The 27,824-nt window shown below is 45.2% G+C and overlaps 1 protein-coding gene across 1 annotated transcript in view; it reads right to left on the bottom strand.

The window, feature by feature from the left end:
• PCSK5 (proprotein convertase subtilisin/kexin type 5) overlaps positions 1-27,824 on the bottom strand; it is an 883,213-nt gene that overhangs the window by 241,191 nt on the left and 614,198 nt on the right. The window contains exon 22 of the mRNA XM_075318085.1: positions 10,837-10,973. Within this exon, the coding sequence (XP_075174200.1) occupies positions 10,837-10,973 (137 nt within the window). The remainder of the gene's footprint in view (positions 1-10,836; positions 10,974-27,824) is intronic.

The raw sequence follows: 27,824 nt of genomic DNA, 5'->3' as shown, positions 1-27,824 counted from the left end.
TGCTGTTCTATCCCTCTATCTATCACCCTCTCTGTTGCTCTGTCTGTCGCTCTTTGTCTTTTCCTTTGTCACGGTTTAGGAATTGGAATGCGAAGGATGCAAAAAACACACCCAAGGCACAATATAAAAAGATTTTTGTGTGACTCAATCTACCACAAGGGTTGTAAAAATACAATTGAAAGGTGTATACACATTGAATATAAATAACAAATAATGAATGGTAGTGTGATGCACAGGGTAAATGTGTAAACATATACAGTATATGTAAGGATAAAAGACAGTAAACAGGGTGTGTGAATAATTGTTAAAGGAGTGAAATTGTGGGAGGCTCACAAAGGCAGAACTAAAGGGTGCTTTACACGCTGCGACATCGCTAACGATATATCGTCGGGTCACGTCGTTAGTGCCGTACATCCGACGCCGTTAGCGACATCACAGCGTGTTACACCAAGGAGCAACGATCAACGAGCGCAAAAACGTGAAAAATTGTTGCTCGTTGACACGTCGCTCCTTTTCCAAAAATTGTTGCTGCTGCAGGTACGATGTTGTTCGTCGTTCCTGCGGCAGCACACATCGCTATGTGTGACACCGCAGGAACGACGAACATTTCCTTACATGGGCGGCACGGTGGCTCAGTGGCTAGCACTGCAGTCTTGCAGCGCTGGGGTCCTGGGTTCAAATCCCACCAAGGACACCATCTGCAAGGAGTTTGTATGTTCTCCCCGTGTTTGCGTGGGTTTCCTCCGGGTACTCCGGTTTCCTCCCACATTCCAAAGACATACAGATAGGGACTCTAGATTGTGAGCCCCAATGGGGACAGTGTTGCCAATGTATGTAAAGTGCTATGGAATTAATAGCGCTATATAAATGAATAAAATGAATAAAATGAAAATGAATGAATGCGTCCACCGGCAATGAGGAAGGAAGGAGGTGGGCAGCATGTTCCTGCCGCTCATCTCCGCCCCTCCTCTGCTTCTATTGGACGGCTAACGTGTGACGTCGCTGTGATGCTGCACAAACCACCCCCCTTAGAAAGGAGGCGGATCGCCGGCCAGAGCGACGTCGCAGGGAAGGTAAGTCCGTGTGATGGATGTTAGCGATGGTGTCCACAACGGGCAGCGATTTGCCCGTGACGCACAACCGACGGTAGCGGGTATGCTCGCTAGTGATATCGGTACCGATATCGCAGCGTGTAAAGTACCCTTTACTCAGTGCAAACAAATAAGCAAAGGAAGGTGCAAAATCAAATAACAACTGCACTTAACCATTAACAAATGTTTAATACACCTGGAACCAATGCAGGAGAATAGTTACCATATGAATGTGCCCCTGGGATGCCGAGGGAACATTTCACACTCAAAGGGACACTGAGGCCAAATAGGTTTTTATTATCTATCTCTATAACTTTCACTGCAGTTTAAAAACACATGTATGAAAACAAACAAAAATGATACAAAAAGGCAGCAAATATGCAGCAAATTTACAGTCAGTTTTATAGCGTTTTGACAGACTTTATTGGAGTCAATGGGTAAAAAAATCACTGAAATAATTGACATTTTGCTGGTTTTTTTCTGCATCAAATATGCAAGTCACAAATTAGTAACGTACGCATGATATTTCAAGATTATCATTGACTTTGCTGGCGTCAGGATTCCCAACAGTTTTTGTGACAAATCTGCTCTAAAAACTGCATAAAAAAGTGATAAAAATGCAACGTGCCCACACAGCCTTACTGTTTAAGAGCACAAATGTGTTCATTGTTACAGAAAGCCACGGACCCACTTGGGGGGAGGGGCGACATGACCAAGGGGGAGGTAGGGAGTGATGGGTTAATAGGGACAGTGGTATATGCCTAATATGGCTTTGGGGGATGGTTTTAGCCGGGGAGGAAGAGGAGGAGCAGGGAAAGGGTTAGCTGGGAGAGGAAGGAGTTACCTCCTCTTCTGTTTCCGGACGCCGAACGATCTGCACGTGCACCTCCATGGCAGATCTTCAGGAGCTCCAGCGTCTGATTCAGGCAGCGGTCGCAGCGCACGGGCCCCTGGCAGTGCAGACCCACATCAGGGCTGCCGGGGTTAACCCGTCGGCGCTTGCCCCTCGTCCCCCCAGCAGCGGCGGGCGCCAGTCGCGGCCCCCCCGCAGGTATTCCCCGGGCGCGGGGGGGGCGAGGAGGAGATGTAAGAGCCCCTCCAGGGACCCTCCGCAGAGTGCAGCGCAGCAGCAGCGTCTGGCTGCTGCAGAGGCCGGCGGGAGGAATCTTCGTTCCAGCCGCGGCGGTCGGGAGGTGGGAGTGGCCAGCACGGGGCCTGCTTCCGGTCCCGGCCTCCGGGCTGGAGTTACTGAGACTGCAGCGGCTCCAGGCCGGGAGCGCGCTCGGCGCAGGAGAGAGGCCAGCAGATCCCCCTGCAGTCGGCGGGGGGACCGCGGGGCTGCACGTGGCGGTAGGTCCGGCGCCGGGGGGGGGTCTGCGGTGCCTGACCCCGGTGCGGCTGAGAGAAGGAGTGACGGCGGGAGCCCTGCGGCAACCGCCGGGTCACTCAGTACCGCTGTGCAGCCCCCGGATGTGGCAGTCTCCCGTGGGAGCGGGAGGACTCGGCGGATGGAGGCCTGCAATAGCCCAGGAGGGCCAGAGGCGACGACGGCTGAGATCCGGAGCCGGGCGTCTGGTCGTCCGCGCCCAGAGGCCCCTTGCAGTCGGCAGGGGGGCGGGCGCAAGAGGTCGAGGCCCGGGGTGCCGGCGCGGGGGACAGGACGGTCTCCTGGGTTGTCACCCCGGGGCAAGAGATGGAGCGGGGATGACTCTGCCCACGCGGCGGCCCTGTCTGGCGGCCGTGGTGGGGGGGGGTGCTGCGGCGGCGCCCCCCGGATGTCGGATGGAAGATGAGGCCAGCGGCGAGGAGGGGGAAGAGGCTTTCGGTTCGGAGGAGTCGGATGGACGACAGACGGAGGACAGCGAGGCGGCGGTCTCGGGAGACGCCGAGCGGCGGTCGGGTGAGACGGCCGCGGAGGCGGCAGGGGCTGCGCTGGCGGGGGGCTTCGGGGGGGGGGGCGGCTGCGGCTACGGCAGCGCCCGCTGGTTTCGCAGTGTGGAGTCAATTGTTGGGGCTGTTGCAGGGGCTGGCGGCGGCTTCGGGAGCGGGGGGGGAGGGGGCCCAGGCGCCGGTGGCGGCGTGGGTGGGTGCAGCCGGTTTAGGGGCCTCGGCGGCGACGGGGGGTGACGGAGCGGGTGCGAGTAGAGGGGGGGGCGAAGGGGGGAGTGAGACGGGGGGGGGAAAGGAGAAGGAAAAGGAGAAGGAAAAGGAGAAGGAAAAGGAGAAGGAGGATGAGGTGGTGCGCTTAGATGATAGGGCTAAAAGCGAAGTTTATGTTTGTTTTGAGGGCCCGCTGGGGGCCCATTTAAAGAAGGAGGTGCGGGAAAAAATTTGGAAAGGGGAATATGTGGAGATATTTTCTCTGCTTCCCCTGGAGAAATTTAATTTGGATAGGGTTAAGCCGAGTGATTCCAAAAAGGAGAAGGACGAGGAGGAAAAGCGCCGTTATAGGCTTATTCCTCGGACTTTTGCCAACTGGCTACAGGCATTTGCGATTTTGGCGAGCGTGGTCGGGGAGAAGGAGCCGGAGCATTGTTCGGCTTTGTTCGGCTACATGGATGCGATAGGGGAGGCTTATCGAGTTTATGGCGGACTGGCGTGGCTGCGCTACGACGAGCAATTTAGGCAGCGGAAGGCATTGCGGCCAGATATGCGTTGGGACCATAAGGATATTTCCTTATGGATGCGATTGATGTCGGCACCGGCTCAGCCCTTTCGGGGGGGCGCCGGGGGTTCGGGGGGGGCCGGGTCCCCGGCAAGTTTCAAGAAAGGTTTGTGTTGGCAGTACAATGAAGGGCAGTGCAGGTTTGGAGCGGCGTGCCGTTTTAAGCATGAATGCTCCGGATGTGGGGGGGGACATAGCTTGTCCAAATGTTTTAAAAAAGGAAAAGGAAAGGCTGGTGATGGGGCTGGTAAGAGGGACGACGCCGGTGAAGGTAGAAGTGATGGTTCCGTTTTTAAATAGGTATCCGGACAAGGAGGCGGCGGCGTTGTTAAGTTCTGGTTTTTCGGATGGTTTTCATATTCCGTCGGTTGTTAATGCATCGGTTCCGCCGTATCGTAATTTGCGTTCCGCTCGGGATCACCCGGAAGTGGTGGATGAGAAGCTGGAAAGGGAGGTGGCTTTGGGCAGGATGGGCGGCCCTTATGTCGCCCCGCCGTGCGGGAATTTGGTGGTGTCACCGTTGGGGGTGGTACCAAAGAAGGAGCGGAATAAATTTCGGCTGATTCATCATTTGTCTTACCCGGAAGGGTTATCGGTGAATGATGGCATTGCGCCGGAGTTGTCGGCGGTATATTATGTGTCGTTCGATAAGGCGTTGGACCTGGTTAGGGCGGCGGGGCGGGGTGCATTGATGGCAAAGGCGGATGTGGAAGCAGCGTTTCGGTTGTTACCGGTTCATCCAGATAGTCAGCATTTGTTGGGTTGCTGGTGGGATGGCAGTTATTATGTTGATCGTTGTTTGCCAATGGGCTGTTCCATTTCGTGTTCGTACTTTGAGGCATTTAGTTCGTTTGTTGAGTGGGTGGTTCGGGACGTGTCCGGGCTTACGTCCATCATTCATTACTTGGATGATTTCCTGTGTGTCGGGCCGGCGGGTTCGATGGTTTGTGCGGGTTTGCTATTTGCGTTGCAAAAAGTTGCGGCCAGTTTCGGGATTCCTTTGGCGCCGGATAAGACGGAAGGCCCGGCGCCGGTGATGTGTTTTCTGGGAATTGAAATTGACACCATTGCTATGGAATGCAGGTTGCCGGCGGAGAAGGTCCGTGATTTGAGGTCCGCAGTGTCAGGGGTAAAAGCGGCGAAGAAGGTGCGGCTTAAGGCGGTGCAGTCTTTGCTTGGAAAATTGAATTTTGCTTGCAGAATTGTGCCAATGGGGAGAGTGTTTGCGAGGCGTTTGGCGACGGCGACGGCCGGGGTACGGTTGCCGGCGCATTTTGTGCGGATCACAAAGGCGATCAGGGACGATTTGGAAGTATGGGATCAATTTTTGCAGCATTTCAACGGCCGGACGCTGGTGATGGAGAGGGTGGCGTCTAACGGGGCGTTGCAGCTGTTTACGGATGCGGCGGGGTCGGCCGGGTTTGGGGCTGTCTTCAGAGGTCATTGGTGTGTCGGGCAGTGGCCACAGGCGTGGCGGGAGAGCGGCTTGGTTAGGAATTTGGCTCTGTTAGAGCTATTCCCCATTGTAGTGGCAGTGGAGCTATGGGGGTCGCACTTTGCCGGAAGGAAAGTGTGTTTTCATTGTGATAACCAGGCGGTGGTGCACGCGATTAACAACTTGTCTGCTAAGTCGGAGCCGGTGGTGGTGTATTTGCGGCATTTAGTGTTGAGATGTCTGCAGTTGAATGTGCAGGTAGTGGCAAGGCACGTTCCGGGTGTTGACAACGAGGTGGCTGATGCTTTGTCTCGTTTTCAGTTCAGCAGGTTTCGGGCGCTGTTGCCGTGGGCGGACGAAGTTGGAGTGGAGTGCCCCGAGGATTTGTGGCATCTGGTGAGGCGGTGATCTCAGACTTGATTCGGAACTCGGTGACCGAGGTGACTTGGTGCCGGTATGCTAAGGTGTGGGCTGAATGGGAGGAGTTGTTGCGTCTGATGTTTGGTGGGGAAAGCGTGGATTACTTGGTGGCTTTGTTGTCATTGGTGAGTACGGATTTTTCAGCCGGGCGATCGGCATCGGCTGTGGCACATCGGGTGTCGGCAGTGGCATTTTGGTTAAAAATGAGAGGGGAGCGTGATGTTTCACAGGATTTTCGGGTTCGTCAGGCTTTGCGGGGCTTTCGCCGTGGCGTACGGGAGAGGGACAAGAGGCGCCCTGTATCGTTTGGTTTGTTGAGACGGATGGTGGGTGGCCTGAGCGGCATTTGTGAGTCTGTGTACGAGACGGTTCTATTTACAACGGCTTTCGGTCTCGCTTTTTATGGGGCGTTCCGGATAGGCGAGCTGGTGAGCCCGTCCAGGGTGACGGGTGGTGGTTTGATGTTTGAGGACGTGCAAGTGAGCAGTAGTCAGGTGGAGTGCCGGATTCGCCGGTCAAAAATGGATCAGCTGGGCCGTGGTAGATTGGTGGTGTTATATGCGGTTCCAGGAGAGGAATTGTGCCCTGTGCGTGTAGTCGAGAGATTTATGGCCGTGAGGGGAGGCTTACCTGGCCCGTTGTTGCGGCATTTGAATGGGTCGTTTTTTGTCGAGGTTTCAGTTTGTGGCGGTGCTGCGGCTAAGTCTACGTAACGCGGGGGAGCGCCCGGAGGAATTCGGGTCGCATTCATTCCGAATTGGTGCAGCAACGGAGGCAGCCCGTTGGGGGCTTGGAGATGAGGTGGTAAAGCGTATTGGTAGATGGGAATCTTCTTGTTTTCGGCGGTATGTGAGACCGCAGTTGTTGTAGCATCATGGGACTTTGGTTACGTGCGGAAGGTTTGAGGAAAGGGGTGTTTTTTGATGTGTTGGTGGTTGTGCTGTTATTGGTTTTGATATTTTCGTTTTGTTTTATTTGTTATAGGGAAGTGCCTGATCTGGATCTTGGGGCACTCCTTCGTATTTTGGGGTGCCCGTCGGGCGGAGGTCCGCCCGAATGGTCGACAGCTGGGTTTGGATCGTGCGCAGGCGACTGTTCGATGGATCGGAGTTCGGGGCATGGAGTGGGGCAGGGTGGTCCCGGAATTTCGTTTCCATTGTAAAGTTGAGCGGCCCCCGGATGTGCTGGTATTGCATGTGGGGGGTAATGATCTTGGTGCCAGGGCGTCGCGGGATTTGATCCGAGACATAAAGATTGATTTACTGCAGTTGTGGAAGCGGTATCCTGGTTTGCTGGTCGTATGGTCTGACATAGTGACCAGGTTGGCATGGAGAGGGGCTCGGTCGGTGGAGAAGGTTAATAAGGCCAGGGCCCAGGTGAATAGGGTAGTGGCTAGGTTTGTGACCAGGAATGGTGGGATTGTGGTACGGCACAGGGATTTGGAGCCGGCTGATTGGCGATTTCGGAGGGGTGATGGTGTGCACCTCAACGAGGTCGGTCTGGATTTATGGGCGTTGGGTCTGCAGGATGGTGTGGAGCGTGCTTTTGGTGTGTGGCGGGTCCAGGCCACGTAAGGTGTCACGTGGTCTGTCCTGTGGCGGTGGGGGTAGGTCTGGTCCAGAGGTTTGGAAGTGATTGGTGGCTGGACCGGGAGTCATTGTCTTGGTATGGTGGCTCTCGGTTTCCGGGATGTGGCAGGCACGGGGTTCTGCCAAAGTGTGGGGGTCAATCCGTGGGTGATTGGCACCTCGTCTCTGGGTCGGTGTGTTGCGGCCGGGGACAGGGGGAGTAGTAGTAGTGGACTGGGCCTACCCCGGGGGGTATTGTAAATGTTATTGTCTATTGTTACCGTTATGTGGTTGTTTTGGGTCGCCCGTTGGACGGCGTCCCTAAGGTACTAGTCTGTAAAACAATAGGCAATAAAAAGGCTGCTGTGGCCATTTGAACCAAGTCGCATGCAGTCCGTGTGTTTAATTTTAGAGGATAAGGGGGTTTGGTTACACAGACATCATGACCGGAGAATCCTCCCTCAGCTGGTCAAGAAAGCCACGGACCCACTTGGGGGGAGGGGCGACATGACCAAGGGGGAGGTAGGGAGTGATGGGTTAATAGGGACAGTGGTATATGCCTAATATGGCTTTGGGGGATGGTTTTAGCCGGGGAGGAAGAGGAGGAGCAGGGAAAGGGTTAGCTGGGAGAGGAAGGAGTTACCTCCTCTTCTGTTTCCGGACGCCGAACGATCCCCGCCCACCCTCCCTTTGTGTTGTCATGTGGGAGATGTTTTTGGGTAGTTGGGATACCTTTTGTCACAGTAGCGGTGGGGGTAGGTCTGGTCCAGAGGTTTGGAAGTGATTGGTGGCTGGACCGGGAGTCATTGTCTTGGTATGGTGGCTCTCGGTTTCCGGGATGTGGCAGGCACGGGGTTCTGCCAAAGTGTGGGGGTCAATCCGTGGGTGATTGGCACCTCGTCTCTGGGTCGGTGTGTTGCGGCCGGGGACAGGGGGAGTAGTAGTAGTGGACTGGGCCTACCCCGGGGGGTATTGTAAATGTTATTGTCTATTGTTACCGTTATGTGGTTGTTTTGGGTCGCCCGTTGGACGGCGTCCCTAAGGTACTAGTCTGTAAAACAATAGGCAATAAAAAGGCTGCTGTGGCCATTTGAACCAAGTCGCATGCAGTCCGTGTGTTTAATTTTAGAGGATAAGGGGGTTTGGTTACACAGACATCATGACCGGAGAATCCTCCCTCAGCTGGTCATGTGTGGGGAAGTAAAAGGAGTATTAATACTGTGTGGGGCCTAGCAGGAGGACTATTAGGCCCTGTGCCCACGAGAAAATGTACCTGGGGAATGTTCTGCAGGTATTTCCGCAGGGTCACGCAGCAGCTCCCCGGAATCCGCAGCTATCCATTATTACGGATTTCATGCGTAATTGCTGAGGAAAACGTGCGGAATTCGTACGATTGTCCTGCGGATTTCCCCCTCCCTGTATCTCCATAGCTGAAAGGCAGGAAATCTGCAGGACAATCCGCAGGAATAATTGACATGCAGTTCTTTGCAGCAACGGAAATTCCACAGCATTTTTCACAGTTGCAAAATCCGCAGCATAGAAACAGCACTCCCCAAATCACAAGAATAACATGGGGAGTGTCTGTACTTGCGCAAACCTGCGGATTTATCTGGAAAATCTAGAAAATCCACAGGTTTTCCGCAGCAAAATCCGCAGGTATTTTCTCCTGTGGGCACAGGGCCTTATGCGGGCGTCACACGGTACAATATATCGGGCGATATGTCGTCGAGGTCACGTTGATAGTGACACACATCCGGCATCGTCTGATATATCGTAGCATGTGACAGCTACGTGCGACGGTGAACGAGCAGAAATACTCACCTTCTCATTCATCGTTGACACGTCGCTCAGTTTCAAAAAATCGTTACTCCTTCTGCGCGCCGGTTGTTCATCGATCCCGAGGCAGCACACGTCGCTCCGTGTGACACCCCGGGAACGACAAACTCAGCGTACCTGAGTCTCGCCGGCAATGCTGAAGGAAGGAGGTGGGCAGGATGTTTACATCCCGCTCATCTCCGCCCCTCCGCTTCTGTTGGCTGGCTGCCGTGTGACGTCGCTGTGACGCCGAACATCCCTCCCCCTTCAGGAAGAGGATGTTCGCCACCCACAGCGACGTCGCCCGGGAGGTAAGTACGTGTAACGGGGGGGGTTAACGACTTTTGTGCGCCATGGGCAACTAATTGCCTGTGACGCACAAACGACGGGGGCGGGTACGATCGCTCATGCACTCGCACGATAGATCGTCTCGTGTGAAGCCCGCATTACTGTCTTGGACAATTGAGAAGCCTACTGTTACTGTTTGTGGGCATTATTACATTGTGTAGTGCAAACAAAAAATGGCATTATTACCTTGTTGTACACTCTTACCATCTGGGGCACCATATAGACACTGTTTGGCAATATGATTTTGGGGGCATTACCTATCTTGCCGACTTTTGGTGAATGCTGTATGTGGTGTGGTACTAAATATTATTTTTTGAGAGAAGGGATAATTCCTATTTACCTTTTTCTGAAGAATAGTATTTGGGGTCATTATGTAATACAGCAAGTACAGAAATGGGGGCAACAAAGCATTTAGGGTGTCAGCAGGATGGGGACTTTGTTTAGGTTGGGATAAAGTAATGAATCTTCATGGCACTCTTGGTCAGATGGATAAAATGGTAAAAAGGTAATTACTCAAATCAGAGAAGACGTGACCTGTCAAAAATTGCATTTAACTGTACTGTATTTAATACCATGGTGCGTGTGTTGAACTGGTATCTACCACTTTATTTTCACTGTATGGTGGTAATATTTGTCTTTGTGTAGTGACGTTTTTCAGTACATTAAGATGGTATTTTTCAGTATAGCGGTAATCCTAGCGGTCATGGTGTGAGAGTTGTATTATCAGCAATATTGGTCTTTGTGTAAGGACTGTAACTATAGTATAGTATATACCATCATTTAGAGTCCCACTTTCAATGAGTAAAACTGATTCTACTTTCAGAACGTTGTATTGGTAAAGTGTGCATTGTATGTGTCAGATCCACATATTTCTTAAACAAAGAGGTACCAATAAATTTTCTAATTCATCAAGACATGTCAGGCGGTTTTAAGACCTGGAAAGTCCATTAAAACCCTTATAGAGATTCGTGAGCCGTCACTTATACCATTGTCCCAAAACATGAGGTTGTGGCAGTTATGTCAATAGAAAGATGGATGCATTGGAGTTTGTTCTCGTTGTATTGTTATAATATCCACAGTAACATGCTCTGACAATATATTACTACTCTCACATGTCAACCCCACTGGGAAGGTCTGGGTAACGGCCTTTATTGCGCACTGAGCATATTATTGGAAGTGGTATTAAAAGCGAAAAATCAATACTTTGGCTTCACTTCACCAGTCAAGCAGGGCATTGGTGATTTTTTATGTCAACAGCAAAATCTCTCACTCTGTATTTTGCCGCTATTTCACTAGCGTAATTCCATTGCCCTATACAGCTTGTAATCCTCCACCGAAGCCAAGAGTCAGAAAGCTGATGTCATTTGTCTGGAGTCACTAAAACCTGACACGAAAATTGAAATTCATATTTGTCGCCAAGCCATGCTGAACCCTATCTAGTCAGACTTAATTGCTTGTGAAGACATTTACAATCTTGTGTCCTAGACGCCTTACCAGTGCCACAGGATATACAGGTGTCAGGCTCACTTCCATCGCACTCTAGACATGTATGGTGACACATATGACATTGTCTGTTGAATTCATATTTGCCCACAGGACAGGTTAATACGCACTGTCCATCATCCAAGAGCCTGTGAGAACAAAAAGAAAGTTAGAGACGTTATTAATATCCATTCCTAAAGTCCTGTAGTAAACCTTACATCTATCTATTTATCTATCCAGATTGGAACTAGAATTCCTAGAGTACATAGCAAAATCAGGAATGGGTCTGCTTTATTAGGGGTTGCCCACTTTAACCCTTCTTCTTGGCCTTGTCATCAAAGAGACTGAGTATTACAATGACTATTCTTGTTTTGTAGCACAGTTGCCCTGATACTATCTTGCGGCATACAGTTCTGTGACTTCTCCTTCTTAAGTTTCTATCTTGGCAGCGATGGGGCAAGTCCTAAGTTTCAGACTCATGCTGAAAACAACACCTCCCCAGCGATCCTCTGCCTAGTGCTGAGAATCTTCACCCCGATTCAGGTTCTGATCTCTTCTATTCCCCGGGATCCCCCTTCACGTTATATACATTGGAATGTAATGAACAAAAAAAAAATATCACATCAGCTTACCCTGTCCAGGTAGCATTCAATCTAATAAAAGGTGAGGTGCACGGACAGAGATCACAGGCCGGCTCCTGGAGGAAAATAATCAGGTAGAAGGCAGGAAGATATCCAACAACCACAATGGAAAAGGGCTATAAAAACATTATTTATTAGTGAGTATTTTTAATACATCAAAAGGGAAAAAAATAAAAACACTAGGCCTTTGCATTTCAAACACTAGGGCTTTTAATTAAGAGCCCTAGTGCTCAAAACGCATAGGTCTAATGTGTTTTTTTTATCCTTTTGATATTTTAATAGTTCCTAATAAATAATGTTTTTATAGTCCTTTTCCATTGCAGTTGCTGAATGTCCATATGCCTTCTAACTGATCAGGATACAATTTAATGTCAATCATGCTAAGTAGAAGCATATCAATATTGACGTTCCATCAACCGGGAAGTGCTGTGGAGACTGCACCATGTGACCTCTCAACCTGACATTAGCAAAGGATTGTACAGGAGGCTCACTGGTCACAGTGGAGAAAATGACGAATACCAATTGTAAAGTTGCCTGGCCTGATGGCTACAAGACAGGGAGAGGAGTAAAGGTTAAAGGGGACAATCCCTTAATGATGACCTGTCTCTTGCCATAAATATAGAATTTTTACCTGGTGTGAAAGCTGATATTCTCCCAAATCTAGCATTGCTTATTTTTTGTTCCAGCATCTCTTTATTCCTGAGATATGGCTCACTCTTCCCTGTATGAAAATCTAATCTTCTTAGCCAAGTGGACGTGATCCTCAATAAGTCTCCCCTAGAGCAGAATTGATGGTCACACCCACTTAGCTAAGAAGACTAGATTTATATAAAGAGATATGGAAGCCGTATCTCAAGAAAGTAGAGACGCAGGACCAAATTAAAAATATGCTATATTCAGGAGAACATTTACACCAGCTAACATTACATACAGTATTTGTGGCTAGTAATAGGTCCTCCTTAAAGGGAACATATCAGGTAAATTTTGATGTCTGTGGTTGGGATTATATTCAAAGTCCTACAATATAATTTTTTTCCTTCTGAAACTGGGGTTCACTTATCAAGAAGATCTACAGGAGGCATCATGCCTTCATGTCTCTGGTGGAGAAAAGTGTGGTCTTATGGCCCAGAAATGGGGTCTTTATACTGATTTTTGTGTTCGCTCATTTAGGGCAGGTCTACACATGTTTTTTTTTCCACTGCAAATCTACAGAGGATTTTGCTATGTATAATATAATGTTTTGCAGCAGATTTCACCCCTTGCTCTATTAAAGGGAATGTGTCAATTGATTTTATAATACAAAAATAATAGCATCCTGGAATAGGGCTTGGGCAGCCCTTTCAGCATTTGTAACTTTTATTGCTCTATCTTATCCTGTTATCTTGCTGTAAGCCCCAGAGAATTCAGTGTCATGCACCGGGTAGTCAAGTATATTTAAATACAAACTGATTGGGCACTGCTCTCCATCCCGACCTCTCCTGTGTTGTCATCAGTGATAGTAACAAATCTTCACTGTCATTTACTATCACTGCCTACAGGTGGGCGTCGGCAGCAATGCATATTCAGTTTGGCTTTACATTTGCTTAACTAGCAGGGACAGGACACTGAATTCTCATGGACTTACAGCAAGATAACAGGATAAGGTAGAGCAATAAAAGTTACTGATCCTGAAATGGTTGCCCAAGCCCTATTTCAGGATGCCATTAGTTTTTAACTTAGAAATTCACCTGACAGATTCCATTTAACTTGTGGTTAAATCATTAGTAGAAAACCTGATTTCAAAATCCATACTGCATGTCTACCTCATGTCGCTGAGGTTTGCCTGGTACTGTAATCTACTACAAAGTCTTCTTTTTACAAATCTGCAGGTAAAATTTACAGCATTTCGTCCTCGTGTATACACACTTAAGATGTTGCAGAGCATATTTTGGCGATTTAGGTATGATTATCTAGAGGTACTAGAAAAAACAAGCAAAAATTTATAAAAGCATTACTCTGTTCCTAATGTTCTTTAGCCTCTTTCCGTAGTAGATCATCTTAGCCTGCCTTCACACTTGCATCGTTTTGCATCAGTTGCAATTCGTTGTGTGACTGGTGCAACGGATGCATTGCAGATAGTGCCACAACTGATGCGACTGATGCTGCAAAAAAACTGATTTGTTGCAGTTTTTTTTTCCAGAATTTACTCATCTGAGTATGCTCAGTTGGTAAATGATGGATCCGTCACAGGAATCTGTCCAGTGACGCATGCCAACGGATTCCGCTCCTATAGGCTTCCATTATAAAAACGAAGGATGCCGACGGAATCCTGCACATTGTACTTTTTCGACGCTCCGATAAACGCTACATGCTGCGTTGCTGCTGCCCGATGGTCAGTCATACCATGACTGATCCGTCGCGAGGCGGATGCAATGCAAGGCCATCAGTCGCAATCTTTTGTCCATACAAGTCTATGGGGAAAAACGGAATCCTGCAAAATATTTTGCAGGATACCATATTTCCTCAAGGCGACGGATTGTGACTGATGCAAAATGACACAAGTGTGGAAGCAGCCTCACTCAAGTTCCACAAACAATACTGTACATCCCATGTAGAAAATACTAATACTCCAGCCCTATAGTAAATCTGCATAACATGATGTAAAGTAATTAATTCAGACATTTTATCAACTAGCAGTAGAATAGAAGCATTTTACGAAAAAACATATTTTTTCTATTGTCAACAATTTGCTTTGTCAGATCTAAAACTTCCAGCAAAGAGTTAACTCTCCTCGATTGCATTAGGAGCCTGAGAATAAGGTGATTCTGGCAAGTCTATAGGACGTGAGCGCTCAGCCATACATCCAGTCTTTACCCAGGCAACTCTTGTAAAAAAAAACAAAAAACAAAGTGTGTTTAATATAACGGAAAAGACTGTGAAATTGATTCTTCCTAGCTCCTGGTAGCTCCTGTTTTTTTGTGGTTGATCCTGTATTCCTAGCAGACTCTTGAAGTGTTTGTAGAAGCCAGGTTATATATGGGCACATACATTAACAAGGAAAAAATGTCATGTAGGTACAGTGTGTTTGTTTGTTTTGTTCTCATAGCGGCTGGGAAACCTGGGCCCAGGGATTCTGTGGTTAGGGAACAGCTTTGATCATATTGACTGGCACCTTTCTGTAAAGGCACGTGTCTGGAGGCAAGAACAAGGGCTCTTGCTCATGGTTTAGGCAATGTTATTGAATCTGAGTGGAAGAAAATCCCAGCTAATGAAGAGACATTTTTTTTTCACATATTGATGGTGCGATGATTAATTAACCAAAGGTTAAAATATAACAACACAGAGTTAGTCATTTCTGAATATATTTGGACAATTTATGTTTTACTCTTGCAGTTAATTTGTATTTTTTTTTAAATAATTTTTGAGACCTATTCAATTACTGAGTAAAATCATGTTTAAGTCTATGTAAAATGTAAAATGACCTAAAATAATAACTTTTAGTAATACATGTAACCTGTAAGATTCATTTATGAATTGAAATAAACATATTTCTATGCCCCTGCTTCATAATCGGGCGTAATTATACTAGGTGCAGAGGTTGTAATCGCACTCAGGCCCTGGAGACTAGGGAGGGGGAGGGGCCCTAAAAGTCCCTGAGCCCCATATAAAAAGACTATTACTATTAAAGACCATTGGTTGGTGGCTCAGTGGTTAGCATTGCAGTCTTGCAGCGCTGGGGTCTTGGGTTCAAATCCCACCAAGGACACCATCTGCAAGGAGTTTGTATGTTCTCCCCGTGTTTGCATGGGTTTCCTCCCACACTCCAAAGACATACAGTCAAATTTGAAGTCATTGCATTTATACTCCTCTCTAAAATATAATGTTGGATGGAAATTTCATGTATTTATGGGTCATAGAGAAAAATATGTAATTAGATTCCCTTTCAATTGCTTGTCAGACGAAGCTATGAAAAAAAGATGTGGGCAATGTAGTTCAAGTCCTCACTCATTTTCATTACTCCTTGTGTAAAAGTTAAAAGAAAACAAGAGAAGGAAGCAGTCCATATATCATCTTTAACCCCACAGCAAATTATTAAGGGCCATTCTCATCTCAGACATTTATGCTATCCATCGGACTCACATGTCTAGTGAGAAAGGGGCCTTGTCTTATGTCGCTGTGAATGGAGAGGAGGCTGCGCATGCTCGGCTCTTCTTACTGCCATTTTTTGGGAGTTCTGGTAGTATCGTAGTTGATCCATTATTGCTCTGTTATTTTTTTAACGCCAATAAACATGAACAAAGAGTTGCACATACGCTTCGAACATCTCTAACTGTCTAGATGGTATGGATCACAGAGGTAGAACACTTGTTAGACATGGAATCTGCCATCTCTAATTCCCTCTTTAAGGGAATTAACTTTTAAAATCTGCCCAAATGGCCAAGTTGCATCTAAGTGTTTAAGTTAAGTTGGGGTCAAAAAAGCATATAAAAAAATCATCTGATTTTTATCAAAAAAACTCTACCAATTTTCATCCTTGTTGTCATCTGATGTCCATATTTTAAGTCCGTTTGACATCTGTATTTATATATTACCATTTTAGAACGTACATGATCAAATGCAGATTCCTAAGTTAGTAATGGCAATGTATCCGTAAATGTCAGATGCCATATGCCTGTCCAGTATGGGATGTCATTTTTCTGCAAGCCCATAGATTTGAATGTGTGAGTCTCATCCGTAAAAAACAACTTTCTTATTACATTACATAGGTCAATATTCTGTCTGATTTTTATTCGGACAGCACATGTCTGTATAATACAGGTAGTCATGGCTCTCACTGTCAAGGCAGTTAATTGGCCCAGCAGCCAAAGGACTAACTTCTACTCGAAGGTACAAGTAGTGATCACTATGCATAATAGCAGATGAGAGTGAAAAACAGAATTAATTAATTAGGAGACCAAGACAAGGAGGTAATACTCAGATCATTGTCCTGAACTCACTGTTACACTACTATTCCATGATATTCTATGGAGCCCTGTGGTTACCTGTTGCCCACTGTGATGTGCAGTAAGTATCATACATAACCGGATTAGATTTATTTGTCCTTATATTTAGTACTTAGATTCTCTGATCATACTACATCATCCTGCGGTCCTGTGATGTCACATGCTCACGATACTGATACTAAAGCTTGTGAATTGTTTTTTATTATATAAGGCTATGTGCGCACGTTGCGTACTAGCCCTGCAGAAATTTCTGCAGCGATCTGAAGAGCACACGTGCGCTTCAAATCGCTGCAGAAAATGTCCGTAGAGAAAAAAAAAAGCCGATTCCATGCGCTCTGCCTGCAGCTCCTGCCATAGACAGAGCAGGAGCTGCCGGCAAAGCACACGGAAGAAGTGACATGTCACTTCTTAGAATGCAGCGCTTCGGGCAGCAGCCGAAGCGCTGCGCTCTAAGATGCCACGTGCGCACGGCCCCTGTACAATCTCCATAGACTGTGCAGGGGACGCAGGACGCGTGCAGTTACGCTGCGCTACAAAGCGAGAGGGGAGCCAGCACGATCTGAAATTGGCATGCATCATATAAAAAGTGAAAATTCACAGATTTATTCCAACTGTACTACAATAAAAAAATGAGATTTTTAGCAAATAATTGATCAATTTTTTGAGCCACCCCTGCCAACGTCACGGCAAATCTCAATAGGGGGGTCCTACTCTACATTCTGTATTTCATGTGCCATGCGGCCTCCAAGATAAAGTTAAAAGCAGAACCATAATAGAGCACACATACCTGTAACCTGTATATAACCGCTTCTATGTTGCAAAAAAGGCACTTGTGGATAGAGACCAGCCCAGGTCCCAGCATGTGGAGCAAGCTCTGCACCATACCAGGACTGTATCAGAACTGATCCTCCCAGTGCCAAACAGCAACCATTGATAAAGGCGGACCAGATCCTGTTGGTAGCTGTTCAGACTCAGTTACCTCACCCCTTTCCACAGGCAATGCTAATTAAGCACCATTCTTGGATCTTGTCCGCCTTTATCAATGGTTGCTGTTTGACACTGGGAGGATCAGTTCTGATATAGTCCTGGTATGTGTAGGGCTTGCTCCACATGCTGGGACCTGGGCTGGTCTCTATCCACAAGTGCCTTTTTTGCAACGTGGAAGCGGCTATATACAGGTTGCAGGTATGTGTGCTCCATTATGGTTCTGCTTTTAACTTTATCTAGGAGGCCGCATGGCACATGAAATACAGAATGTAGAGTAGGACCCCCCTATTGAGATTTGCCGTGACGTTGGCAGGGGTGGCTCAAAAAATTGATCAATTATTTGCTAAAAATCTCATTTTTTTATTATAGTACAGTTGGAATAAATTTGTGAATTTTCACTTTTTATATGATGCATGCCAATTTCAGATCGTGCTGGTTCCCTTTTTTTCTCTGTTTTGACCGTAGTTATGCTACAAATCTGGTGTCTGACCAACACCATACCATGCACGCCTGATTTTGGCTTGCAATATATTCCTCCTGTTGGTAGCTGTTCAGACTCAGTTACCTCACCCCTTTCCACAGGCAATGCTAATTAAGCACCATTCTTGGATCTTGTCCGCCTTTATCAATGGTTGCTGTTTGACACTAGGAGGATCAGTTCTGATATAGTCCTGGTATGTGTAGGGCTTGCTCCACATGCTGGGACCTGGGCTGGTCTCTATCCACAAGTGCCTTTTTTGCAACGTGGAAGCGGCTATATACAGGTTGCAGGTATGTGTGCTCCATTATGGTTCTGCTTTTAACTTTATCTAGGAGGCCGCATGGCACATGAAATACAGAATGTAGAGTAGGACCCCCCTATTGAGATTTGCCGTGACGTTGGCAGGGGTGGCTCAAAAAATTGATCAATTATTTGCTAAAAATCTCATTTTTTTATTATAGTACAGTTGGAATAAATTTGTGAATTTTCACTTTTTATATGATGCATGCCAATTTCAGATCGTGCTGGTTCCCTTTTTTTCTCTGTTTTGACCGTAGTTATGCTACAAATCTGGTGTCTGACCAACACCATACCATGCACGCCTGATTTTGGCTTGCAATATATTCCTCCTGTTGGTAGCTGTTCAGACTCAGTTACCTCACCCCTTTCCACAGGCAATGCTAATTAAGCACCATTCTTGGATCTTGTCCGCCTTTATCAATGGTTGCTGTTTGACACTGGGAGGATCAGTTCTGATATAGTCCTGGTATGTGTAGGGCTTGCTCCACATGCTGGGACCTGGGCTGGTCTCTATCCACAAGTGCCTTTTTTGCAACGTGGAAGCGGCTATATACAGGTTGCAGGTATGTGTGCTCCATTATGGTTCTGCTTTTAACTTTATCTAGGAGGCCGCATGGCACATGAAATACAGAATGTAGAGTAGGACCCCCCTATTGAGATTTGCCGTGACGTTGGCAGGGGTGGCTCAAAAAATTGATCAATTATTTGCTAAAAATCTCATTTTTTTATTATAGTACAGTTGGAATAAATTTGTGAATTTTCACTTTTTATATGATGCATGCCAATTTCAGATCGTGCTGGTTCCCTTTTTTTCGCTGCGCTACAAAGCGCAGCGTAACTGCATGTATTTACGCAACGTGCGCACATAGCCTAACTCTAGAACTTAAGGAATCGGAACTTTATTGGTGATTCTATTTTTTCCTATTATCCCTTCTATACTGTGCATTTGTTATCGTCTATTTGCAACCTTCACTGGCTGGCAACATGCAGACTGTAGTGTTCTCCTTTTGATGACTGATAGCTGTGGACTTTAGGCTTAGTGCTCCATTGGTGATATCTCATCTAGGCCCTTCATCTCTTGAGCTGCGGTGTTCCAGCTCTCCTTGCTCTATAAATCACCTTACCTATCTCAGCTGGCCTTTTCTGTACTTATTAATATTACATTGTGAGTACGCCTAAGAACAGAAAGTTCTGTAAGAGTGCTAGGAAAAATTATTTTACCAAACATTCTGAAGTAATGAAATGTAGAAATGTTTATCTTCTAGGTGCAGAATTCAAGGTTCCTTAAAAAATTAAGTATTCAGTAAGTAACGCATCTTAAGCACTAATATGAAGACGCATTAAAGTTAAGCATTGATCGTTATTGCAAGAGAACTGATAGAAATGTTATATTTTCTTAGCGATATATTGGGGAGAACAGGATCTGATATGATTCACAATTTAAGAGTTGTTTCCTGCATCCCTCCTCTTGTTTGAATTACAATATAGTTGTACAATCCTATTCTAAATTGATACATTTTTTTCTTGTCCCCCACTAAGTAAGTTTTTACAGAGCTGTATTTCTTGAAGTGTGTTCAGTATATGAAAGTTTGGATGCTACTATAATAAAAAAATTGTTACCACACATTACATTAAGCATTTTTCCCCAAAAAAGGACCTACCTCAAAAATAAGCCCTACATGAGTTTTCAGGATTTTTCAGGATGCCCTACTCCAAAAATAGTCACTAGTTACATTTCATTAAAAAAAAAAATCAATTTAAATATTATCCAGGCAGCTATGCATGTAGAAAAGTAAAATAAACTGGCAATAGAATGCAGCAGGACAGATAGATTCTTCCCCAAGAATAACAGATACCCCCAAAAGAATTGAACTCATAAAGTCCCAAGAGACTCAAAACACTAAGGGTTTGCGCTCGTTTGTCCCCTGCCATCAAACACGCCGATGCGTGCTGCACAGCGGGAGACCAACGTGCAAAAAATGGTCCTGATCATTTTGTCACAATCAGTGACCTTGCAGCAGGGGCCGCTCGCTGCCGCTTCTCACACACAGCGATATTGCTGGCGAGGTCGCTGATACGTCACAAAACCTGTGACGCTTCAGCGATCTTGCTAGCGATCTCTCTATGTGTGACGGGGGCTTAAGTGATTCCATGAACGATGAAAAAAGTGTTTTTGCAAACATTGTTCAGTCACTCAACCCATTCACATACTATGTAGAATGTCTCGTTACACATTATACAGTGTTGGGCAAAACGGTAGCAATGTTTTGAACTTTTGACTTTCAGGATCTATATCTCACCATCCACTACAGCATCATGTGAGACTACATTAAGTTTATAGACAATCTTCTTGGCTATCTCATACATAAATTTGACTCACAACTATTTAGCATATGAATAGTTATGCATATTTTTGGCATGTCACTGCATTGTTACTGTTGTACCTATTGGTAGAAAAAATATTTTTCTTCCTATATGCTCCAAATTACAACCTGTTCTCACCTTCCTTAATAGCTCAGTGTGTTATTAGGCTTATTCCCAAGCAAATTGTCACTGGTTTTAATCGAGGAGCAGCCATGAGGAAGATTTCCCAAGAAAAGAGATCCAGCTCATCGATAGTGGTCTCTAGGCCAAGAAAATTGGCAAACTGCATCATGTGAGTCCCATGGTGGAAGAATGGAAAAGAAAGTCCATCCATTCAAAAGCCAAGAGTTAGATGTCCAGGGAAAATATAAGAGTCAACAAGTCGGGTCACCACAATCTCTATCAGTTCTGGCAAGATAAACATGCCAGTAAGTAAAGATGGCCCAAATGGATCTGCATAAAGCAAGTGAAAAAGGGGCTAATGGATCCTGAAATTGAAGAAATTTTAAAGCTTGGTGGAGGAAGCCTAGGGTTGTTTCATAGCCAGAGGTGTTGGATACTTAACAAGGATGAATAGTGGTCTCAATGCAGAGATCTATGTGAGTATCCTACAAGACAAGTTACTTAGTACACTCGAGTACTATGGGTATGAAATTACTACATAGTGTTCCAGCAGGACAATGTCCTGAAACAAGCATCAATATTGGCAAAGAAATGTTTCAATGACAATCAAATAGATGTGTTGGATTGGACCCCACAGTCCCCAGTCCTTAACCCAATCGAACACTTGTGGGTAGAGTTGAAGAAAAAACTGTATACTTACCCAAGTGAGTTGACCAATATGCACCAACATTGGGAATGTGTAAAAGAGACATGGGATCAGATTTCAGTTGTGACATGCATTAATCTGATCGAGAAAATGCCCAGAAGAATTCAGACAGTGCTGTAAGCCAAATTTGGATTTAAAAGTACTAGCACAATAATAATAACTAAAATTTAGGTTTTTAGGAGTAAAACAATAACATAACAATAATCTGCATAATTAATCATATGCTAAATAGTTGCAAGTTAAATTTATGTATGAGATGGCCAGATAGATAATTGTTTATAAAATAGGTAGCCTCACATTTGAAGCTGTAGATTTGGAGCTTGAAAATCAAAAGTTCAAAACATTGTTACCCTTTTGCTCATCAGTGAATATTATGTATACATATTCACATACAGTGGGTGAAATAAGTATTGAACATGTCACCAATTTTCTAAATACATTTATTTCTAAAGGTGCTATTGACATGAATTTCTCACCAGATGTCAGTAACAACCCATCCAGTCCAGACTTGCAAAGAATTAAACCATAAACATGCATGAATTTAGTGATGTGTAATAATGAGAAAAGACACAGGAAAAAAGTATTGAATACATGAAGAAAGAAAGGTGAAAAACGCCATGGAATGTAATGACACCAGCTGAAAGATATCAGTAATTGGAAGGCAATCCTTCCACTCAGTCAAAAAGAAAAATATCAGCAAGTTCAACTGATGGTATATAAAAAGGTGTCTCATTACCAAGATACCACACAAGAAACATCTCAGGATGTGTAAAATCATTGAACTGTCTCAAGACGTTCACAACCTTATAGTTGTAAAACATACTGATGGCATTGGTTACAGAATAATTTCTAAACTACTGAAGGTTCCAGTGAGCACTGATGGGCCATAATCTGGAAGTGAAAAGAGCATTATTTCATAATAAACCAGTTGCGACCAGGTGTTCACTGCAAGATTTCAGACAGAGGAGTGAAAGTAATTATCAGAAGAGTCGTCCAAGTGCTAAAATACACTTGTGGAGAGCTACAGAAAGATCTCGATTCAGCAGGTACAATTCTTTTAAAAAAAACCTATAATCAATGCACACAACCTCTGTGGATTGTATGCACGCTCACCATGCAAGACTCAGGCATTGCTGAACAAAAAGCATGTTCAAGCGCTTTTAAAGTTTGCTCAACAACATTTAGACAAGCCTGTGAAATACTTGGAGAATAGAGTTGGGTCAGATGAGACCAAAATTGAATCAAAGGGAACAGAACGGTCTGCAGCACGCCTCTCAAGGACTAAATTTGGGCACCAAGCCCGCACGTCCAATGTCCAAGGAGTCAACTTGGAGTTACCATAAATCAGTGAAGAATGACAGCGTCCAGCAAAGGTGAATTAGCCAGCATTCTTTATTCTGCCTTGATGCAAGATTTCCACTTGTATAGGTCGAAACGTTGCACCATTGCAGAATAAAGGATACTGGATAAGTAAAATAAAAAATAAAATAAATCTTTATTTTTATATAGCGCTAACATATTCCACAGCGCTTTACATGCATCAGGAACACTGTATGTCTTTAGCGTGTGGGAGGAAACCGTAGTACCCGGAGGAAACCCACGCAAAAACGAAGAGAAAACACAAACTCCTTGCAGATGTTGTCCTTGGTGGGATTTGAACCCAGGACCCCAGCACTGCAAGACTACAGTGCTAACCACTGAGCCACTGTGCCGCCCTTTCACCTTTGCTTGACACTGTCATTCTTCACTGAGAACAAAATTGAAGTCTTTGGATGCCACAATACGCACCATGTTTGAAAGCCAAATGGAAATGTATATCACCTTAAAAACATCATATTAACAGTGACATTTAGAGGGAGGAACATCATGGTGCATGGCTGTTTTCCAGCACATGGCACTGGCAAATTTCATGTGATTGAAGGAAGGATGAATGGACAAATGTACCAAGACATTCTTGGTAAAAATCTGTTGCAATCTAACAAGATGATGAAGATGAAACAAGGGTGGACATTTCAGCAAAACAATGATCCCAAACACACAGCCAAGCAAACTCTCAGTTAGTTTCAAATAACTAAAGCTGCTAGAATGGCCCAGCTAATCACTTGACCTACATCCAATGGAAAATTTATGGAAGGAACTAAAGCTCAGAGTTCATAGAAGGAGCCCACGGAATTTTCAGGATTTGAAGATAGAAACAGCCCACAGAATCTTCACAATTTGAAGATAGAAAGAGCCCACAAAACCTTCAGGATTTGAAGAGTGTTTGTCATAAGGATATTTTTGTAGGCATCACCAACTTTCATAGTAATACAAGGATCTGTGGAAACTACAGATTCTGGCGCTCTGCCTGTTAACTTCTTTGATGTCTGTGATCAGCGCAGGAGAACGCAGGCAGTGACCCACAGACTTAGGCAGGCTGGCAAGAGTTAATCTCTCCTGGGCGGCTTGATAGTCTCTTTGATCACATGTTATGGGGAAGCCAGTCATGTTCGCTCCCCTCCTATATTTACTGCCTAAACTATTCCATTAATGCCAGCTATAGCTTACCTATACTGGTCAGGTGTTGTGATATAGACTTACTGGTGGTTGTCGTGTATTATTGCTGTGAGCGGTTCTGGTGTTAACCCTTATTGTCTTTTTGTTGCTGCCTTATTGCTCTTACTTTTCACCATAGTCTCTTTCTGTTTATTGCTGTGAGTTTGCAGGTGTCTCCGTTTTGGTTTTCCCCTGTTTGTCTTAATAAGTGTTGTCATCACACTCCTGCCCCTTCTTTCCCTTGTTGGGATGGGTAACAGATTAGATCTTATCAGGAGAATAGTACATTAGTAAAGCACAGGACACCTGTGTCTCCACCCTTAGGCATAATCTGGAAATGAGGAATAGCCTAGGGTCCCCAAAGCTGGGTTCACACTAAGCGACAGCGAAAACGACGTCGCTGTTACGTTAGCGCTGGCTCCTTGCTCTCCTAGGTACAGTACACATCGGGTTAATTACCCGATGCATACTGCAGCCACATGTCACAGTGCAGGAGCCGGCGCTGGCAGCAAGAGCGGAGGCTGGTAACGAAGGTAAATATCGGGTAACCAGGGAAAGGTCTTCCCTTGGTTACCCGATGTTTACGCTGGTTACAGCTTACCGCAGCTGCCAGACGCCGGCTCCTGCTCCCTCTGCTCGCTTCATTTCGTCGCTCTCTCGCTGTCACACACAGCGATGTGTGTGTCACAGCGGGAGAGTGACGACCAAAAAATGAAGCTGGACATTCAGCAACGACCGGCGACCTCACAGCAGGGGCCAGGTCGTTGCTGGATGTCACACACAGCGACAGCGACGGGACGTCGCTGCAACGTCACAGAAAATGGTGACGTAGCAGCGACGTCGTTGTCGCTGTGTGTGACACCAGCTTTAGTGTGAGGGAAAGAATGGGAGCCTCCTGTCCCTACCGGTAGCTGTCCTGAAGTCACAATGTTTGTGTAGAAGAATGGACATGAAAAACACCTGAGCAATGCATGCAACTAGTTTCTCCATACAGGAGGCATCTTGAAGCTGTTATTACCAACAAAGGCTTTTGTACAAAGTATTAAATAAATTTTAGTATGCGTGTTCAATTATTTTTGCCTGTGTAATTTCTCACATCACTAAATGTATGGACATCTATGGTTTGATGTGTTTTACTGTGTGGATTAGATGGGTTGTTACCGACACCTGGTGAGAAATTCATGTGAATAGCACCTTTAGAAACATGTTTACTTTGAAAATTAGTGACGTCTTCAATACTTATTTCACCCTCTGTATATAGCTAGAAAGTAGAGCATACTTGTCAAACAACTAAGTTAGACAGAAGTTGTGCTGTTATAGTGTATATACTTTAGTCTTTTGTAATCTGTTCTACAAAATCTCAAATTGTAACTTTGTGATGTATGTATTGTTAAAAAAGTAACAGATCTCCCAGCAAACTATAGAATTTCTAGGAAAAGACATTTGAAAGCAGACTGAGTATCTCTGAAGAACTGTCATGCTAGTGAATAGACTGTATATTTGTGATGGTGATGGAGTGGGATGAACTTCTCCATATCTACAAAGGGACAAAGACCACCAGCTTGTTTCACAGTGCTCTTTCAATGGCTTTGAGATAACATAATCTTTTAGTCAATACAAGGGGCAGTGTGAGGAAGGGACCTCTGGCCAGAGAAAGCCTCCAGTACTATGCCTGTCAAATGAACCATGACATTTTAGAGTAAAAGGGGTCACATTGGGGAGTAAGGAATAGGGAGCAGTATAATAGAGAAGAATTGGCGTAATGAGCAGACAGGAACTGAAAATGTACCAAAAACAATAGTATCATTTGACCTTTTACCTATTACCATACTATCTTAGCCTCAGTATTAAAGAATAAAAATATATCTACAAAGTACAATTGTTTATTTTTATGTGGTTATTCTGGATAAAAGGAGCAATATACACTGACAAGCAAAAGGGTAACATTGTTTTGAACTTTTCACTTTCAGGCTCCATATCTAACCATCCACTACAGCTTTGAGAATGAGACTACCTTCATTTTATAGACAATCATCTTGGCTATCACAAAGATATATTTGACTTGCAACTATTTAGCATATTATTAGTTATGCAAATTCTTATGATGTCCCTCCATTGTTACTGTTTTGCTCCTAAAAATCTAAATTAAAATGTTTACTATTTTGCTAGTATTTTGCAAGTCCAGCTTTGGCATTTTGCCTGAATCCTTTTGGGTATGCTCTAGATCAGAATCAAGCATCTCCCGATCAAAATCTGATCCCAGGTCTCTGCTACACTTTCCCAATGTTGGTGCATACTAGTCGACGGTATGTATACAGCTTTGTCTTCAACTTTACCCAAAAATGTTCAATTTTATTGAAGTCTGAGGACTAAGGGGGTCAATCTAGTATCTCTACTTCATTGTCATTGAACCATTTCTTTGCTAATCTTGACATATGCATTGGGTTATTGTCCTGCTGGAACACTGCTGTCCTTTTCATAAACATAGTACATGAGTATATGAAGTAACCCGTCTTGTAGGATACTCTCATATAGCTCAGCATTGAGACCACCATCGATCTGGTCAAGTATGAAACACATTTGGCTGTGAAACAACCCCATATCATCAGACTTCCACCACTTGACGGTTATTTCAATTTCTCAATTCAAGAGACCCTTTTCCCTTGTTTCTTCCAAATCCATTTGCATCCATCAGAGTCTAGAATCTTGACTTCGGTCTCATTCCTCCAAATCACTTGTTTCTAATCTTCTACGGTCTACTTTTTGTACGTTTGTGCAATCTCGAGCCAACGTGTCTTATGATCATATTGAAGTCGAGGCTTTTTACCTTTTTGGGCCACCATTGCAGACTTGTTTGACGTGCGTTCCACGATGCTTGCATGGACGTCTGTGCTCTCACTATTGCAAAGCATATGAGCCACCTCTACTTCCATGTTTGTTGCAAAAGAACTGATAGACCTTGTAAGTAGCCGACTTATTGACTTCAATATTTTTCCTGGTTAACTACCTCTTGGCTTTTGAATGGATGGACTTAATTTCAGATTCTTCCAACTGTCATGGCACTCACATGATGCAGTTTGGCAATTTTCTTGGCCAAGAGACCGCTATCAATGAACTGGATAATGTTGTTTTTCTTTTATTGGTAAATCATATTCGTTACTGTTCCTCGATTCGAACCAGTGACCTTTTGCTTAGGAATCAACCTAATAACACACTGAGCTATTAAAGAATGTGAGAACGGGCTGTAATTTGTAATAAACAGGAAGAAAAAGATTTTTCCAACACCAAGAGCAAAACAGCAATGCAATACGGAGACATGACAAGAATCCGCTTAACTAATCATATGCCACATAGTTGCAAGTCAAATTTATGTATGAGCCAAGATGATTGTCCATAAAATGATGGTAGTCTCACTTTCAAAGCTGTAGTGGATGGTGAGATATGGAGCCTGAAAGTCAAAAGTTCAAAACATTGTTACCTTTTTGCTCCTCAGTGTGTGAACATATATTTGTGTATATATATATATAGTATATATATATAGTATATGTGTCGCCCCCCGCGCTGCTCGGGTTCGAGTCTTTAGGGGTGGTGGCTCGAGGGTCTCCGGACCCAGGGGTCTCGCGGACACGACGAATAAATGGGGGGACGTAGATGTACGGGCTAGGTCGTAGTAAGTTCGTGACGCCACCCACGGTGTGTGGTGAGGTGGGACACCATCGCTGCTGTTGTAGGGCACCCAGGGGAGATGTTGTGCAGTAAGTTGTTAACTCCTCCGTGGGCAGGGATGGTGGCCCCGGGACCCGGTGGTTCGGTGCAGGGGATAGCAACCGCAGGGAGTGTTGGTGTACTCACTGTTAATAAACCACACAAGTCTCTGGTAA

The sequence above is a fragment of the Anomaloglossus baeobatrachus genome, chromosome 1 (genome assembly GCF_048569485.1).
Source record: "Anomaloglossus baeobatrachus isolate aAnoBae1 chromosome 1, aAnoBae1.hap1, whole genome shotgun sequence".
NCBI classification, from domain to species: domain Eukaryota; kingdom Metazoa; phylum Chordata; class Amphibia; order Anura; family Aromobatidae; genus Anomaloglossus; species Anomaloglossus baeobatrachus.
This window is presented reverse-complemented; position numbering and strand designations above follow the sequence as displayed.